The following is a 19,005-nucleotide window of genomic DNA, read 5'->3' on the forward strand; positions in this document are numbered from 1 at the left end:
CCCGGGGAAGAGCCGGGTTCCAAGCGTTCAATTGAGCGATTACAGCTAGGGCAGCAGTCGGGGGTGTGCTTGGTGTCCTCTGGGCGCGCGGGCAGGGCCTTCACTCTTGGTCCTTCGTGCACGCGCCGCTTTCTGGACGGATTAGCTGCTGATTTTTGTTGGTTTAAATGTTTTTAATTGATTTCAGAGAGGAAGGGAGAGGGAGGGAGATAGAAGCATCCATGATGAGAGAGTCACGGATCCACCGCCTCCTGCACACCCCGCACTGGGGATGGAGCCTGCAACCTAGGCCTGTGCCCTGACCGGGAATCCAACCGCGGCCCCCTGGTTCATAGGTGGACGCTCAACCACTGAGCCATGTGGCGGGGCAGTCCTGTTTGGTGACATGCGTGTTCACACTTGCCCGTGTTCCTAATTAGCAGTTTGTCTCTGCTCTTATGCATTCCATGTGCGTGATAACCAATGCGGTGTCCCTCGGTCTGGGTTTGCCAGATGTCTCCCCCCAAGACTGTTCTTCATTCTGTCCTAACAAATCACTGCAAACTTAGCAGCTTCGCCAACACCCATCCATCGTCATGCTGGCAGACCTTGGTCCCTTCGGGCAGCGTTTTCTTGCCAGTTGTAAACTGTGGTCCCTTCAGGGCTTCTAGGGGCTGAGGTGTTCCCTGGCTCATGGCCCCCTTCTTGCAACTTCAAAGCCAGCAGCAGGGATGGAGGATGGGGCTGGGGGGGAGGGGCGCAAGGAGGGGGACCCAGCCAGGGAAACTTTTCCAGTTTTCAGGATTCATGTGCTTAGACTGAGCCCATCGGGATAATCCCCATCAAGGTCTGTGCCGTAATCACATCTGCAAAGTCCCTTTTGCCGTGTAAGGTAACATGCTCACAGGTTCCAGGAGTTGAGGGGACACCCCTTTGGGGCGGTGGCATTATTCTGCCAACCACACTCGTACTGAGATTCAAATTATGTTCCTTTAGCAGAAACACCACGGAGGTGTGTGTGACCCATGTGTCCACGGATGCTGGCACATGCTTCTCGGCCTCAGCTCGTCCCGCAACCCACGCCGTGCTCCTGGTCACTCGGCGAGACGGGCTTCCCCGCCGGAAAGTTACATCTTTGTGGCGAATGACTGGTTCGCGGGGAGGTACTTTGAAATGAAACAGCCTAGGCCTGCACGGCCGGGTGCTCAGTGCTTGAGCGTTGACCTATGAACCAGGAGGTCACGGTTCGATTCCCGGTCAGGGCACAGGCCTGGGTTGCAGACTTGGTCCCCAGTGTGGGGCGTGCAGGAGGCAGCGGATCAATGATTCTCTCTCATCATGGATGTTTCCCCCTCTCTCTTTCTCCCTCCCTCTCTGACATCAGTAAAAAGGTATTTAAAAATAAACAAAGACAGCAAGTTTTCATTAGGTCTGGAGGCCACAGCCGTGGCACCGCCGGGGAGAGAACGGCCTGGACCCAACGATCACTCTTACGCCACTCGGACCCAACCCCCAGCGGCCTGTGTGTGAGCGCAGGGGGGCCTGGTGTGGCCTCTGCAGACCTGGTCCCCCCCCCCCCCAGGGCATCCCCTCTCCCTGCGCTGAGTGGGAGCCAGCAGCCAGGCCCTGCCCAGCAGCCACATGGGAAGAGTGTCCCCAGGCCCATCCGAGAGGACCCTGGACAAGCTGCAGGGACGGTGTGACCTTCCGACGTCCCTGAGCTCAGACAGGAGCTGCCAGGGACCATCGTGGCCACGGGAGGGAACGGCCCTGAGCCTCATTATCCTCCCGCGACCAGGAGGGGGCTGAGCACTCATGCAGATGAAAACCAGCTCTCACCTACGTCGTCCTCTCCTTTTCTACAAATCCCAGCAGGAGGGAGCTGCACGGCCACAGAGCCGCCCACGCAGACACGGGGCCACGAGCACAGGCCTGGCTCCTTCCCGCAGCCTCAGCGCAGGCTCCCGGGGCCTCGGAGGGCGTGGGTCCCCACGGTGGGACCCTGACATTCCCAGGTGGGACGGGGCGCAGGTGCAGTGCGGCCATTGCTGAGCACCGCCCCTTCTGGCTTCATCCTCCTGATGCACCAAGCAGGCCAAGCACAGGCCCTGGACCCCCCGCACCCGACCCCCAGCCATCAGGCCACACGGCTCCTGGCCTCCTCAGCCAGGACACTAGGCCCGGGGCAGCCAGGCAGTCCCAGGGCTGCCTCTGTCCAGCTCAGCCTGGCGGTTTGGGGTGAAGCTGGGCTGAGACCCTGGCCCGCACAGCCCGCCCCGCTCCCCGCCCCAACGGCCGGCCGGGAGACCCCCCAGGACACAGAGGTGGCACTTGTCTCCCCTAAGAGCTGTGCCCCAAACGGGGCTGGACCTGACACCACGATCACCATGGGCCCTGCCCAGGCTCCCCTGAGAGCTGTGACCCGCAGGGGACACGGCGACCCTGGAGGTCAGAGGGTCCCACCTCCGGAAGCCGTGCCCCTCCCTCACTGTCAGAGCACCAGAGCCCCTGCAAGCGGCCCTAGCAGACCCTGAGGGAGCCTGTCACTGACTCCTGTTTGCCAGGTTTGAGGCCAGGGCTATGCAGGGGGTGGAGGGGGGCAGACACAGCTGGGAGTCCCGGGGCACAGCTGGGCGGGATCCAGGCTCCCCATCCAGCAGCTGCAGCCCTCGGGCCCCTGCGCCCTGGCCGCCCCGCCCCGTGGGGGGCAGCAGCCAGCCTGGGGGAGGAATGCAGGAATGCGGCGGGGCAGGGCTGCGGCGGGGCGGGCATGCCTGGGCCCCGCCCGCAGGCCGAGAGCGTCCCCAGCTGTGCAGAGGCCAGAGGCCCGGCAGAGGGAGCCCAGCAATTAGGGTCCGACAGCCACGTGGGGATGGAGCCGGGAGCACAGGTGGGAGTGGGGGGCGGGGAGACGGCTCTCCCTGGGGCCTGTGTCCTGGGAGGGGCTGGGGCTGGCCCTGGAGGAGGGCAGCCCCCATGGACACAAGGGCCTGCCCAGCAGGAAGGCTGCAAGGGGCCAGGGGCAGGGGTGGCAGCCCCAGCCTCCATCTCCTGATCCGAGGAGGAGCCTGTGAGAGACACCCCACCCCCAACCCGAGGACCGCACAGGCGTCTGCATCTGAGCTCGGTTGCCTCACCCCGTCACAGCCCCAGAAGGAAACCAGTGAGTCCCACAGAGGGCCTGGTGCACAGCAGGGGCTGGCCCCCGGGGCCCCCTTCCCGACCAGCACTGCCCACCTCTCCCCCGCAGGCCAGGCACTGGGACCTGGGGTGGAGGAGCAGTCACAGTCCCTGCGGAGAGGCGGGCGGAGGGGAAGAGGCCGCGTGGGGAGCAGCAGGTGTGCAGGCGTGGGCTGGTGTTATTGTTGCTGTGGTTTGGGGGCTGAGACACAGGCGAAGTTTTCAGACAGCGCGGGAGGGGGCGTGGAATGCCGGGCCACAGGAATGCTGAGCCCCAGGCCCGGCCCCCATCGGGGCTACCCACACTTGGACTCCCAGCCCAGGCTCCCCCAGCTGTTGCCACCCTCCTGGGGTAGAGGGAGGGGCCCCCCCACTGCCTGCACCTGACCCGGCTGTCGGCTGTCGGCAGGGGCCGCCTCGGAGAGGACAGGCTGAGGCTCCAGGGTCAGCCGTGCTGGAGAGCAGGGTCACCAGGCAGGGCGGCCAGGCCAGCCCAACTCCCGGCTCAGGGCTCCGTCCAGACTGCCACACAGCCCCGTGGTCCTGCCCATGCCCGATGCCGCCAGCTGGGGGACGTGGCCAGGAGAAGAAGACCCCTCCGCCTCCCTCCACGCCGGCAGGAGGGGGCGGCCACTGGCCTGGTACAGCGGGCAGAGGGTTCAGGTTGCACGGCAGTCCGGCGGCGTGGCTCAGGGGTTGAGCGCCCACCTATGAACCAGGAGGTCACGGTTCAATTCCCGGTCAGGGCACAGGCCTGGTTGCGGGCTCCATCCCCAGGGTGGGGCGTACAAGAGGCAGCCGATCCATGATGCTCTCATCATTGGTGTTTCTCTCCCTCCCTCTCCTTCCTCTCTGAAATCAATAAAAATATATTTTAAAAACAAACAAAAAAAGTGCACAGCCGCTGCTCCACACCCTCCTCAGGCCTCAGTCTCGGCCCAAGCCCCAAACACAGGCTTTCGTGGCTCTCCCTCCCTCTCCCTCCCTCTGCAGCCCGGCCTCAGAGCCCCGCCTTGAAGAAGCCAGGCCTTTCCCCATCACACGCGGCTCCCACAGAACCTGGGGGCACAGAGGAAGGCACCCTGGTCCCAGGCTCCCAGAACGCTCCTTGGGAGGGTGGGGGACAGCGCCTGGCAGAGGTGGGGACCGGGTGACCTTGAGCTGAACTCCCGTCCACTAAGTTTTCTAAACACGCTCTAGACCACGGCAGAACAGCGAGCTGGCCGGCTGCACGCAAACGTTTTCATTATTTCAGGAGGCGCCGCTAAGGCCCCACCTGCCCCTCCCCCAGAGATGGCGAGAAAGGCCCCCACCTGTCCCCAGGTGTGCTGGGAGGGCTCCGCTGGAACCTCAGGGAAGAATTCAAAACAAAAGCAGAGGGAACGCACAAAGAAACACTTATTGCAGCAGCCCCTCCTCCGGCCACACCCTCCCCAGGTGCCGCTCCCCCCACCTGTGCAGGTGCCAGGGGGGCTGTGGCCAGGGGGCCCCTCTGCCGGGAAGTTGAAATTACCCCTAGACTAGCCTTCCCCGTGTCAGAGGCAGAGGCAAGCCTGGTCCCTGCCTGGAGGGGGCAGAGTGGGGGCCTGGACACTGGGGCCGTGCCTGGAGGGGACAGAGTGGGGACCCTGGAATGTCCTCCGAGAGGCCTGGACCCTGGAGCAGGAGGCGCAGCCCTGCAGAGGCGGGTGGAGAGGCGGCTCAGGAACAAAGGCCAGGTGAAGACATCAATCAGCCAGCAGATCACATTTCCTGCTCTGAAAGGTCCTGTAAAACCAGGAGAAAATGGGCCTGTCAGGGGGATGGATGGGCAGTGATAGTGGCCGCCCGCGGGGCCAGGCTCCCCGCCCCCTCGGGGTCCTAGCTGCGAAGGGTGCCCCCCACCACCACCCCCCGCCGCCAGGGGCTGGGCTGGGCGCTCACAACCTGTACAGTCCTGAGTGAGCAGAAGCCAGGCAGGGGGAGGGCTGGGGGTCCAGGAGGCTGCCCTGGGGACTGGCTCTCGCGCCCCAACACACCCGCGCCCCCACACCCCCGTACCCCAGACCCCCGTGCCCTGCAGGATGAAGCCCAGCTGCCGAGCCCTCGTCAGGCTGTAAAACGGACGGAGACCAGAGATGGTGTCAGCAGGCAGCTCGAGTACCTTTTAAAATTGTAATCTCCTTTTATTTCCCTTCACCCTCCACATGTAACCTCCTGCTCACCCCTCTCCCTTCCTGCAGCGAGGGCTGGCGGTGACCTTGGGCTTGGACCTCAGTGTCTGGCGGCCGGAACCCTCAAGGAGGCCCTCCTGGCCGCAGGGAGCTGGTGCAGGGGTGAGTCAGCCGCGGGCCGAGGTGCAGGGTGGCAGCAAGGCCCACACCCGCCACAGTGACCCCACCGCCTGCAGATCCTGCAGCCCTGGGCTGGGACAGGGTGACCTGCACACCCCTCTTGGCTGCGGCCCGAGGAGAAGGGCAGGGCCCTGTGGCCGCTCCTCAGGAAGACGGGGGCACCGGCTGCCTGGCCATCTCCCCGCCTCTGGAAACCCTCTCCTGGCTCCTGGGGACTCCCAGCCTTGGGCCTTCCATCTGGCCCCCCCTCCGGCCCCTGGGCCATGACAGCAGAGCCCCCGCCGCCTGAGGGAACCCAGCTCCCACCCTTTGGGGGCCAGGCCTCTGCTCTCCAGGGGGAGCCCCGAGAAACGGAGGAGGGGCTGGTCCTGAGGCCCTGAGCGCCTCTTGGGACAGGAAGGGGAGGAGACACCGGAGAACCGCACGTGTCCGTGTGGGCCCGACTGGCACAGGTGCGAGCAGCCCGGGCCCCTCGGAGCCAGGTGCCCACAGAGCCGTGGGAGGGACAGGTGCCTGGAACCGGGGGCCTGGGCATTGAGGAGACTGAGAAGGCAGCAGGCCGGGCGCTACTCAGGGCCCCAGGATCCGGGCTGCCACACGGGTGGCCCCAGGGACACAATCAACAGGGCCTGGGCCTCCGGGCAGTCTCTCCCTCCAGCAGACGGACCACCGTGGAGGATAGGCTGGGGGGCAGGAGAGAAGGGGTGCAGAGATGGGAGATACCCACAGGCAGAGCAGAAGGCGAGGGCAGAGGCCGATGCTGTGCGCAGAGCAGGGCTGGAGGGCTGGGTCCTGGAGGGACAGCTCCCGGTGCCTGTCACCTGCACCCCAGCCAGTCCCCGCCACTCCCAGGTGCAGAGGCTGTGCTGTCCAGGCCCCTGGCCAGGTGCTCACCGCCCTGCAGGTGACAGAGAGCGGCTGCGAGCAGGGCCCCAGGGACACCGGGCCCCAGGCTCCTCCCCAGGGGCCGCAGGAGGCAAGAGGCCGCCCTGGACCAGCGCCTGAGGGGCAATGCCCCGCAGCCAATTCTGGGGACAAAGGCAGCTGCACTTCCTTCCTGCATCCCTCAGGCCTAGCGGGCTGAGGGGCTGAGAAAGGGGAGGTGGCCCTGAATTCAGGCCTCCCGCCAGGCCCTGCCCGGGCCCGCTGGCTGCCCGCACCGCTGGCCCTGGGGAGCCGCCCTTGGGCCTGACCCTGAGCGACTGGCTGGCCTGGGGATGGGTGTCCGTGCCTCCTGCTCCGTGGAACAAAGCCTCTGTCAGCCACGGGCGAGAGGCCACTTGCTGGCAGGGCAGCCGGTGAGCCGACAGCGGGCAGGCAGGTGACCGATACGCTGCTGTCCCGGGGAGGCGGTCCCTCCTTGCCCAGATCCCCGGGACCGTGGGCACCTAGGGGTGCAGGGCAGGAAGGGAGGGCGGGGCTCAGCCTCATCCACAGGGTTTGGAGGCAGGAGGGACCCCTGAGGGTGGGGAGGGGTGGGAGCCCAAGGGTCTGGTGTGGGTGGCAGGTGAGGCAGGGCTGGGCCAGCCTGGGCAGGGCAGGGCGGGGCAGGCTGGGTGCTCTCACAGTACCACGGGGCTCTCTTTGCAATCGGGCAGTCCGTCACCCCCTTGCTCCCCCCAGCTGAGGCCTCTGGACCCTGCAGTGCCCAGCTGCCCTCGGCCTGCTGCCCTCAGCCCCCAGCTGCCTTTCCAAACCCCCTCCCCCAAGCTGTCTCCTTCTCCCAGGATTCCAGGCCTTGCTGGGCCCAAGCACTTGCACCCACTCCCCTGCCCTGGGATTGCCCCCCCCATTGCCAAAGCCCCACGACCTCACCCTAAAGTGGGGAAGCGATGGGTTTGCAAGTAGCCCCCCCCCCACACCTGTTCGCTCACACTTCCGGGTCAGGCAGAGGGAGTTGGGGTACACTGTCTCTCACGTGCACACACATGGTCCCCCCACCCTCCCCTCAGGGCCACCCGCACTGCTCAGCCTGAGCCTCTCCCACCCATCTGTCCACCACCGGCTGGGTTTCGATTCTCCCGCCGGCGACCTGGCCACCTGCCCAGCGACACCCTGTCTGACTGCCCCCGATGCCCAGCCTTCCTCCTCCTCCTCTTCTCCACCTCAAATCCTCGACATTCACGGCCTCCCGGGAGGCCGGGGTGGACTGGTTATGTAGGGCAGCCAGGCTCCCTGGGCGCCCGCGGAGGAGGAAAAGCAGGTTACAGCCCGGGGGCCTCGGCTGCCGGTCTGCGCACCAGCAGGAAGCGCAGGCACCAGCAGGCGCGTGTGTGCAAACCCAACGCGGCCCAGGCTGAACGCCCGGCCTGGCACCCCCACTTAGTCCTCAGGCTGAACGCCCGGCCTGGCACCCCCACTTAGTCCCTGAGCTGAACGCCCGGCCTGGCACCCCCACTTAGTCCCTGAGCTGAACGCCCGGCCTGGCACCCCCACTTAGTCCCCAGGCTGAACGCCCGGCCTGCACCCCCACTTAGTCCCCGGGCTGAACGCCCGGCCTGCACCCCCACTTAGTCCCCGAGCTGAACGCCCGGCCTGCACCCCCACTTAGTCCCCGAGCTGAACGCCCGGCCTGCACCCCCACTTAGTCCCCGGGCTGAACGCCCGGCCTGGCACCCCCACTTAGTCCCCGGGCTGAACGCCCGGCCTGGCACCCCCACTTAGTCCCCGGGCTGAACGCCCGGCCTGGCACCCCCACTTAGTCCCCGGGCTGAACGCCCGGCCTGCACCCCCACTTAATCCCCGAGCTGAACGCCCGGCCTGCACCCCCACTTAGTCCCCAGGCTGAACGCCCGGCCTGGCACCCCCACTTAGTCCCCAGGCTGAACGCCCGGCCTGGCACCCCCACTTAGTCCTCAGGCTGAACGCCCGGCCTGGCACCCCCACTTAGTCCCCGGGCTGAACGCCCGGCCTGGCACCCCCACTTAGTCCTCAGGCTGAACGCCCGGCCTGGCACCCCCACTTAGTCCCCGGGCTGAACGCCCGGCCTGGCACCCCCACTTAGTCCCCGGGCTGAACGCCCGGCCTGGCACCCCCACTTAGTCCCCGGGCTGAACGCCCGGCCTGGCACCCCCACTTAGTCCCCGGGCTGAACGCCCGGCCTGGCACCCCCACTTAGTCCTCAGGCTGAACGCCCGGCCTGGCACCCCCACTTAGTCCCCGGGCTGAACGCCCGGCCTGGCACCCCCACTTAGTCCCCGGGCTGAACGCCCGGCCTGGCACCCCCACTTAGTCCCCGGGCTGAACGCCCGGCCTGGCACCCCCACTTAGTCCTCAGGCTGAACGCCCGGCCTGGCACCCCCACTTAGTCCCCGGGCTGAACGCCCGGCCTGCACCCCCACTTAGTCCCCGGGCTGAACGCCCGGCCTGGCACCCCCACTTAGTCCCCGAGCTGAACGCCCGGCCTGCACCCCCACTTAGTCCCCGAGCTGAACGCCCGGCCTGCACCCCCACTTAATCCCCGAGCTGAACGCCCGGCCTGCACCCCCACTTAGTCCCTGAGCTGAACGCCCGGCCTGCACCCCCACTTAGTCCCCAATGTTGCTGGTGGTATTTTTTTTAAAACATGTTTTTATTGATGTCAGAGAGGAAGGGAAAGAGATTGAAACATCAATGATGAGAGAGAATCATGGATCAGCTGCCTCCCGCCTGCCCCCCACCGAGGGATGGAGCCCACAACCCAGGCCTGTGCCCTGACTGGGAATCGAACCGTGACCTCCTGGTTCATAGTTCGACGCTCAACCACTGAGCCCCGCTGGCCGGGAGGTGGTGGTATTTTCAATACAACTTAATTTTCCCACTTCCCCAGAAGATTAACTGTTTAACTCTAACAAGACAAAGAGAAAACTCAGGAAGCCAGCAAGGTTGGGTGCCCACCTGGGGACTGGCAGGGGCAAGGCCGCCCACTGGGCGCAGAGCAGGGAGCCATCTGGGAATAGAAGTGCAGGGCACCGGGCACCTGGGACCTGGGACAACCGGGCCAAGGGCTTGCAGACCTGGGGGCTTTGGGGGCAGCCACATGGGGAGGGGTCCCCCTCCCGGGCCCCCCCTCAGCCCGGGCTCCCCAGTGGGCCCGGACAGGACCAAGGCCCCCTCTTTCCAAACACACCTCTCTCTCCCACAAAATAATTTAATGCAACTAAATGGCTTGAAGTTGATGTAAAAATTACAGGCATGTGGGGTGGGGGGCATGGAAGAAATCCTTTTGAAAATATAATTGAGTTAATGGAGCCATAACTGTGTCTCATTTTGGGGGTAATTGGCCTGCTTTTTGTCACTCTGTCCATTTACATACTCCTGTTTTCTTTTCGCTATTGATTTTTCCTTTATAAAGTGGGCCACTTTACTGCAATTTTAAAAGCCCCAGTGATGAATAAAAACCTCATCTTCCCACTCATTAAGACTCAGGAATTAGCCTTCGAGGGCCCCACTCATCAATTTGCGTAACAATCCCGGGCTGTTCGGTTTTTAGGTTGCCGCAGGAAAGGGGGGCTGCCTGCTCATGGCGAGGGGCGAGGGGGCAGCCAGAGGAGCCGGGGCAGGTTCCAGGAGGCGGGTCCTGGGCGAGAGGCATCTTCGGAAAGGTCCACCTCCAGGGAAGGAGGACTGACGGCCACTCAGGGGTCCACAGACGCACCTGCCCGGATCCACCCGGGTCCCCTGGACCTGAGACGCCCTCCAGGTCCGGTCCTCCCGCCCTGCCCTGGGCCCCTCTACCAGCACCCGCCTCCTTGTGACCATAACGCAGGGCCCCGCTCACCTGCCTCTGGCTGCAGACCTAGGTCACATTTCCTTTATAAAACATCCTATCTAATAAAAGAGAAACATGGTAATTGGCGTACGACCGCTACCCTTCCCATTGGCTAATCCGGGTGATATGCAAATTAACTGCCAGCCAAGATGGCGGCCGGCAGCCAGGCAGCTTAAACTGAACATGAGGCTTGCTTGCTTCAGTGACGGAAGACTGCAACGTTCCCCACCTGCCTTGCCGACCTCTGAGCCTGCAGTTTGAAACATAGTTACAAATATAGAAGCTAAACAAAACCCCAGAAACCAGCTTTCAGCAAGCTGGGATCTCAGAGCTGGAGTTGATACAGAGTTTCGATTATAGAACCTAAACAAACCAGATACCTTCTTTCAGCAGCAGAGACCTCAGAGCTGGAGCCAGGCTAAAGCTGGCCCAGAATTAAAAAAAAAAGAAAAAAAGGAGCAGTTGGGAGCTTCAGTCACCCGTCAGCCTGAAAACAGCCCTCAGCCCCTCACCCAGACTGGCCAGGCACCCCAGTGGGGACCCCCACCCTGAAGGGTGTGTGACCAGCTGCAAACAGCCATCATCCCCTCATCCAGGCTGGCCAGGCACCCCAGTGGGGACCCCCACCCTGATCCAGGACACCCTTCAGGGCAAACCAGCCAGCCCCACCCATGCACCAGGCCTCTATCCTATATAGTAAAAGGGTAATATGCCTCCCAGCACCGGGATCAGCAGAGCCGAGAGGCCTCCCGGCACCGGGATCAGCGTGACAGGGGGCAGCTTCCAAACCCCCTGATCGCCCTGCGGCTCTGTGTGTGACAGGGGGCAGGGCCACAACCTCCCTATCGGCCCTGCTCTGTTCCTGACAGGGGAAGGCGCCCCAACCCCCTGATTGGCCCTGCTCTGTGCCTGATAGGGAGGAGCTCCCCAACCCCCTGATTGCCCTGTGGCTCTGTGTGTGACAGGGTGCAGCGCCCCAACTCCCCCACCCCACGGGCCCTGCTCTGTGTGTGACAGGGTAGAGCCATAACCTCCCCATCGGCCCTGTCCTGAGTGTGAGTGGCGGCACCCCAACCCCCTGATCGGCCCTGCTCTGTGTGTGACAGGGGGTGGTGCCCCAACTCCCCTATTGGCCCTACTCTGTGTGTGACGGGGGGAGCTCCCCAACCCCCTGATTGGCCCTGCTCTGTGCGTGACAGGGGGCAGCGCCCCAACCCCCTGATTGGCCCTGCTCTGTGCGTGACGGGGGTGGCGCCGCAACCTCCCCATCGACCCTGCCTTGAGTGTGACAGGGGGCGGTGCCCCAACCTCCCCAATCGGCCCTACCCTGAGAGTGACTGAGAGTGGCATCGCAACCTCCCAATCCGCCCTGCTCTGTGCATGACAGGGGGCGGCGCCCCAACTCCCCAATCGGCCCTGCTCTGAGCCCGACCAGGGGCTGTACCTAGGGATTAGGCCTGCCCTCTGCCACCCGGGAGCAGGCCTAAGCCAGCAGGTCGTTATCTTCCGATGGGTCCCAGACTGCGAGAGGGCACAGGCCGGGCTGAGGGACCCCTCGCTCCCCCCCGAGTGCACAAATTTTTGTGCACCGGGCCTCTAGTATACATATATTCTAAAACATTTTTTTATTGATTTCAGAAAGGAAGGAAGAAGGAGAGATAGAAACATTAGTGATGATGGGCCCTAGCTGGTTTGGCTCAGTGGATAGAGCGTCGGCCTGCGGACCAAAGGGTCCCGGGTTCGATTCTGGTCAAGGACATGGGCAGGAAACTAAGATGGCGGCATAGGGAAACACCGAAATTGCTGCCTCCTACAACAACTTCAAAACACAATAAAAAGACAAAACAGACATCATCCAGAACTTACAGGAAGGCTGGCGGAGTGGAAATTCTACAACTAGAAGGAAAGAGAAAAGCACATTGAGGGTCAGGAGCTGCGGAAGTAAAGTGCAAAGGTACGGAGGCTCGAGAGTGCGCAGAAAGGGGCTGGTACCTGAGGACGTGGCTGTCTTTTTGAATCGGGAGGGAGTCACAAGCTCCCAACTGCTCTGAACTCCGGTTCCGGGAATTCTCTGGGGACCCAGGACTCATACGGGGAGAAACTGGACTGTCTGGCAGCGGGCAGAACTCGGAACTCGAGGGTGGCTTTCCCTTAGAGGTGCTTGCAGCAATTAAATTATCAGGACACTGAGACGCAGGGCCCCTTAGGACAGGGCTGAGAATCTGCCATAGTTCCTTGCTCCACCCTTTGATTCTCTGAGACCCCGCCCCACCCAGGCTGAGGCAGAGGCTTTTGCATATGAATGCCCTGGCCCTTTGCAACCTGAAAATTACCTAACAAACTGCAGCTGGGCCACAGACCCAGAACTTCCAAGAGAAGGCCCAAGGCCCCACAGCAGTTTGCATTGCTTCAGAGCTGGGCCTCATCAGGGCACCTCCAAACTCCAAAAAAGGAAGGGGAATCTGCAGTTCTCTTCATAGCTCCTGCTGGGTAACCTCCAAGAGCCAGTGTACCCAGTGGTCAGAGGGGGACCATCCAGATTACAACTCCTCAGATCCATAAGGGACACACCCAGGGGGCAGACTCAGTGAGCACCAAAGCCCCACTGAAGCAAGTCTTGCCCCAGAAGGGTGTCTTCAGCACAGAAGTTCTCCCACTGTAGACACAGCTGATTCTCACAGCCAATTGGCCTGAAGGTCAACTCCTCCCACTGCTCCTACAACAATCAAGGCTTAACTACAACAAGACTGTGCACAAAGCCCACAAGGGGGTGCACCAAGAGTGTCCACCTCAGGTAACGGGGGAGGCTGAGCCACTGGGCCCTACAGGACACCTAACACACAAAACCACTCTACCAACACAGGGAAGCATAAAAAATGCGGAGACAAAGAAACAGGTCACAAATGACAGAAATGGAGGAAAGCAAACGACTGGATATAGAGTTCAAAACCACGTTTATAAGGTTTTTCAAGAATTTTATGGAAACCGCCAACAAATTTAGTGAGACCCTCAAGAAATCTAGTGAGACCCTCGAGGATATGAAAAAGGACCAACTAGAAATTAAGCATACACTGACTGAAATAAAGAATAATATACAGAGATCCAACAGCAGACAAGAGGATCCCAAGAATCAAGTCAAAGATTTGAAATACGCCGAAACCGGTTTGGCTCAGTGGATAGAGCATCAGCCTGCAGACTGAGAGGTCCCGGGTTCAATTCCAGTCAAGGGCATGTACCTGGGTTGCGGGCACATCCCCAGTGGGGGATGTGCAAGAGGCAGCTGATCAATGTTTCTCTCTCATCGATATTTCTAACTCTCTCTATCTCTCTCCCTTCCTCTCTGTGAAAAATCAATAAAATATATTAAAAAAAAATATTTTAAATACAAAGAAACAAAAAATACCCAACCGAAAAAGAAAAAAGAAAAAAGATTCCAAAAATATGAAGATAGTGTAAGGAGCCTCTGGGACAGCTTCAAGCGTACCAACATCAGAATTATAGGGGTACCAGAAGAAGAGAGAGGCAAGATATTGAAAACCTATTTGAAGAAATAATGACAGAAAACTTCCCCTACCTGGTGAAAGAAATAGACTTACAAGTCCAGGAAGCGCAGAGAACCCCAAACAAAAGGAACCCAAAGAGGACCACACCAAGACACATCATAATTAAAATGCCAAGAGCAAAAGATAAAGAGAGAATCTTAAAAGCAGCAAGAGAAAGACAGTCAGTTACCTACAAGGGAGTACCCATATGACTGTCAGCTGATTTCTCAACAGAAACTTTGCAGGCCAGAAAGGAGTGGCAAGAAATATTCAAAGTGATGAATAGCAAGAACCTACAACCAAGATTACTTTATCCAGCAAAGCTATCATTCAGAATAGAAGGTCAGATAAAGAGCTTCACGGATAAGAAAAAGCTAAAGGAGTTCATCTCCACCAAACCAGCATTACATGAAATGCTGAAAGGTATTCTTTAAGAAGAGGAAGAAGAAAAAGGAACTCTTACCATTTGCCACAGCATGGATGGAACTGGAGAGCGGATAAATACCACAGGATCTCACTTATTTGTGGAATATAATGAACAACATAAACTGATGAACAAGGACTGATCCAGAGACGGAGAGGCATTGATTGGACTGTCGGGCTTTGGAGGGAGGGTAGGGGAGGGTGGGGGCAAGGGGGAAAGATCAACCAAAGGACTTACATGCAGGCATATAGGCCTAACCAATGGACACGGACAAAGGGGAGGGTGAGGGCATGAGCGGGGGGGGGGGGGGAGGGGGTAACGTGGGGATAAGGACACATATGTAATATCTTAATCAATAAAAAATATATTTAAAAAAAAAAAAAAGGGCATGTACCACGGTGGCAGGCTCCTGCCCGGCCCGGGCCCTGGTTGGGGCTCATGCAGGAGGCCGCCCATCGATGTGTTTCTCTCACATCCATGTTTCTATATGTTTTCTCCTCTCTTCCACTCTCTCCAAAAAGATCAATGGAAAAATATCCTTGAGTGAGGATTAACAACAACAGAAAGAAACATCAGTGATGAGAATCATGGATCAGCCGCCTCCTGCACGCCCCCTACTGGGGACGGAGTCTGCAACCCGGGCCTGTGCCCTGAGGAGGAATTGAACCTTGACCTCCTGGTTCAGAGGTCGACACTCAACCCCTGAGCCACACCGGCCAGGCTAGAAAACATTTCTTTAATTCTAAAATCCATGCACACACACAGTAAAAGAATCCAACACCCAGACGGACAGAGTGACGGACAGAGTGACAGTAGTGCCCCTCCCCTGCCCCCGCCTCCACAGGCAACAGCTGCAAATGGCTCCCTGCCACCTGCCCCTGGTTGTGTGGTCTCCCTCCCTCCCTGGGGGACGCCCTCCGTGTCTGCCACTTCTCACGTCTCCCTCCCCCCCGGCATGTCTGTGCCGTGTGCCTGGGCTGCCCAAGACCCACCCGATCTCCAGTGCTGATCCCGGGACCGTCCTGGCTGACGGGGGCGGTTGGCCGGTTCCCACGCCTCTAGCCAGGGTCCGGCCGGCCGTGGGACAGTGAGGCTCGTCCGGCTTCTCGCTCTCGGCGCCCTCGCAAGCGTGTCTGGAAGAGACAGTTCCTACAAGAGGAGCTGCCAGGTGGCCCCTACATGTCGGATGGTGATTGCTACGGCCAACCCGCCTGGCTAAAGGTGCCAACCCCCCCGCCCCCCCCCGCCCCCCTCCCTCCCCCGCCCCCCCCGCCCCCCTCCCTCCCCCGCCCCCCCCCGCCCCCCTCCCTCCCCCGCCCAGCAGCGTCCCAGGCTGGAGGCCGCCGCTCATTCTGGCCTCTGTCACCTGGTCAGTGCCAGTGTCGCGGGGGATTTTGTTCCATCGGCTTTCAGACTGAGAGCCCTGGCCGGGCGGCTCTGCCAGTTAGAGTGTCGCCCTGAGGGGACGACTGTGGGTTCAGGCCCCATCAGGGCACGTCCAAGAAGCACCCAGTGAGGCAGGAGCGCCTGGAACCCCAAATCCATGTCTGTCTCTGAAATCAAGAAACATAAGGTGATAAAAGATGTTTCAAAGCTATGCTTCAGCTGCAATAAAGCACCTTTCTGAGCGCGCAGTCCGATGAGTTTCGGCATCGCCCCGGCAACTGAGACACGAACTCCCGGCACCGGAGGCTCCCGTGGGCCCTCTCCTCCGCCTCCCGCCCGACCTCGGCCCCGGCAGCCAGACCCGCTGTCCGTCCCTGCAGACGAGTTTGCCTTTTCTAGCAGCTTCCAGAAACCGAGTCACACAGGGTTCTGGCTTCCTCGCTCAGCACAGGACCTGGAGACTCACCAGGGGGCTGTTTCCTCGTGATGGCCGGTGGCGTCTGCCGTCGGGGCGCCCCATTACTGGGCCCCGGACTGGGACATGCGGGCCGCCCCAGTCTGGGGCTGTTAATGAACGAAGCTGCAATGAGCCTTCAGTGTAAGGCTGTGTGAGCCGTGCCCAGGGTGGCGCAGCTGGGTCCGGCGTGTGTCTCTGCCGCTAACGCTGCCACACTGCTCAGCGGCTAACACCCCCCACCCCCCGGGGGCGCGCCCGGACCACCGGGCACCGCCGGCCGCTCACCCAGTGGCACCGGAAGCTGTGCAGCCGTCACTCTGTGGTTGTAACTTGCATTTCCCTCATCAGGCCGCTGCCTTTTGACATTTGTTAATAATGATGTTTTTATCGTGAAAAAAATGTCTGTTTATGGTTTTGAGGTTTTGTCACAGTTTCCTTTTATACTGACCGTGATGGCTCTGGTCCCAGAAACCGCCCTCGGTGGGCACCACTTACTTCTTAGGTGTTTCTAAAGCGACGGAGCCACAGGGGGCTCACCCGCCCCCGCCCCATGGGAAAGTGGTGTAGAGACCAACTTCTCTGCCCGCCTGGGACACCAGCGCCCGCCTCCGGTCCTGGCCTGCCGCCTGGGCACCTCTGCCTGTCTCTGACCACAGGGCTCACGCCAGGCCCAGGAGCCTGGAAGTTACAAGGTAACCTGAGGGCACCCACAGGTGAGCCTGTGGGCAGGTGGCTGGGGCCCAGAGAGAGGGAGCTGGAGGGAGGCCCCCACGGTGTCAGCCTGACCAGCGAGCCCCAAATCCACTCCCGCATCTCCCCACACTCCCTGTTTCCCAACACCCTGTGGCCATGGTCACCTCCAGCCGATCTCATGGGCGAGGGATGTGAGTGGCAGCGGAGGGGGTGTGACAACGGGAGCCCCTGGAGGGGGGGTGCCCAAGCCGCCAGGCAGCTGGCTGAGGCGCTGGGCCCCGAGCTGGGGTGGGGGTGGGTGGTAGGCCCAGAAGCCCTGCAGTGACTCCAGCTGAAAGGGCACCCAGACCGCACCTTCCATGCGAAGAAGAGGCCTCCCGCCCGCCGGCGTGGCTCAGTGGTTGAGCGTGGACCTGTGAACCAGGAGGTCAGGGTTCAATTCAGGGCACAGGCCCGTGTTGCAGGCTCGATCCCCAGGAGGGGGCGTGCAGGAGGCAGCTGATCCATGATTCTCTCTCATCATTGATGCTTCTCTCTCTCTTTTTTTCCCCTGTCTTTTTTTAAAATATATTTTTATTGATTTCAGAGAGAAATTAATAAAAACATATCTATCTATAGAATAATAAAAGCATAATATGCTAAACAGACCGGACGTCCTTCCGGACGAAGCCGGGGCTGCAAGGGCCAAGTCCCTTGCCCGAATTTCGTGGACCGGCCTCTAGTATTTTCTAAAAAAGGGTGGTGGGTGGGAAGAGATCAACCAAAGAACTTTTATGCACAAATGGACGCAGATGACAGGTGGGGGGGCCGGGGGCTGGGCGGGCCGCGTCAGTGGACACTCATACTCCAACGATAGAGATTAAAAAGCAAGAGGCCTCCAGGGCGATGCAGGGAAGGCGGCAGAGGGCGGGGTGAGGGGCAGGACGGGAGAAGGGCTGGCAGAGGAGGTTGGGGGCCCGGCTGGCAGATGCGGAAACTGAGGCACGGAGGGGTCCCCTGGCCTCACTCACGCAGGGCGCCCAGGCAGCGGGGAGCCAGCACCCGGCCCCCAGGGGATGCGGGCGGCCCCACACCCTGCGGGGCGCATCCCCGCCCGCACCCCTGCGACCCAGGGCGGTGGGGCCGCCGTCCTCGCGGTCCTTCCTCTGCCAGCTCCTTGCGCTTCCATTTCCCAGCCCGGTGCTTGTTTTCACCAAAACGACACTTTTCGGGGGAGGGGGGCACGGGAGCCTTCGGGGTCCCCCGGATCCTGGGAAGGACTTCCTTTGCAGGTGGCAGCTCTCCCACCCGAGCGTGGACCCGCCCCCCGGAGCTTCCCTTAGCAGGTGGGAGCCCCGGGGAGCCCCCCGCCTTCCTCACCGGCGTCCCACGCCCTCTCGTGCTGTCCGCAGCCGGCGCACCTCCTCTCTCCTGCGCGACCCCCCGAAACCCGCTGCGCAGCAGGGAGCCCGCGCCGGGCGACGGGTCCAGGTGGAGCAGGTCGGGCCCGGGCGGAGGGGAGTCCCCGCCCCGCCCCGCCCCGCCCCGCCCCGCCCCGCCGCGCCCTCTGCTGGGGGCCCGCGTCCCTCCGGGAAGACCCCGTCACGTGGTCAAACGTAGCCTGCTCTGATTGGCCGGCCTGCACTCCGCGCCCGCCCTGATTGGAGCCCGCGCTGTGATTGACAGCCGGGCCGCGAGGGGGCTGGGGAGGCTGCCTTTCCTTCCAGCCCGTGGCCTCGCCGGCCGCCCTCCCTCTGCCCCGCGCGACGGGGTTCTGGGTGGTGGATGGGGGGGGAGGGCGCCCCGTGCTATGGGCTGTGAGCAGGCTGCTGCCCCCACCCCGAGGGCTGCCCCAGGGGCTTGGAGCCAGGGCTGTGGCCTGAAGTGTGACCCCAGCTCCTCTGCAAAGCCCCTCAGGCTGCTACCCCGGGAGGCACCACCCCTGCACCCCGTTTTCCCGTCCCCCCACGAGCCCCAGGCTCTCCATGACGGTCATGACCATCCCAGTGCCTTCCCAGGCTGCTGCTGGCTGTTCCTAGGGCGGGGGCGGGTCTTGGGTGCCATTGTGCACCCCGTTGCGCTCGGGCCTTGTCCACGACCCCCTTCTTGACCTGGGCCTGGACCCAGGGCCCCCTCTCAGCCCCCGCCCTTTGCAGGATGGAGCAGGGAGGGATCGTGGACCCTCACTTCGGGATGACCTGCATCTGGTCCCCTCTGCCGTGAGGGGGTGGGGTGGGGTGTAGGGGGGTGGGGGTAGGGGTGGGCAGGACCAGACCCTCCCA

The 19,005-nt window shown here is 61.9% G+C and overlaps 1 protein-coding gene across 1 annotated transcript; it reads right to left on the minus strand.

Moving 5' to 3' along the window:
* Positions 1 to 4,539: 4,539 nt before the first annotated feature.
* Positions 4,540 to 18,154, minus strand: LOC308532824 (uncharacterized protein). The gene is made up of 6 exons (XM_081110451.1): positions 18,104 to 18,154; positions 15,575 to 15,761; positions 15,201 to 15,383; positions 12,109 to 12,138; positions 6,220 to 6,390; positions 4,540 to 4,926 (listed from the first exon to the last, which is right to left on the minus strand). The coding sequence occupies exons 2-6, from the start codon at positions 15,751 to 15,753 to the stop codon at positions 4,887 to 4,889; spliced, it is 603 nt and encodes a 200-aa protein (XP_080966577.1). The 5' UTR covers positions 15,754 to 15,761; positions 18,104 to 18,154; the 3' UTR covers positions 4,540 to 4,886.
* Positions 18,155 to 19,005: the final 851 nt, after the last annotated feature.

Source organism: Myotis nattereri, assembly GCF_964212035.1.
Source record: "Myotis nattereri genome assembly, chromosome: 16".
NCBI classification, from domain to species: domain Eukaryota; kingdom Metazoa; phylum Chordata; class Mammalia; order Chiroptera; family Vespertilionidae; genus Myotis; species Myotis nattereri.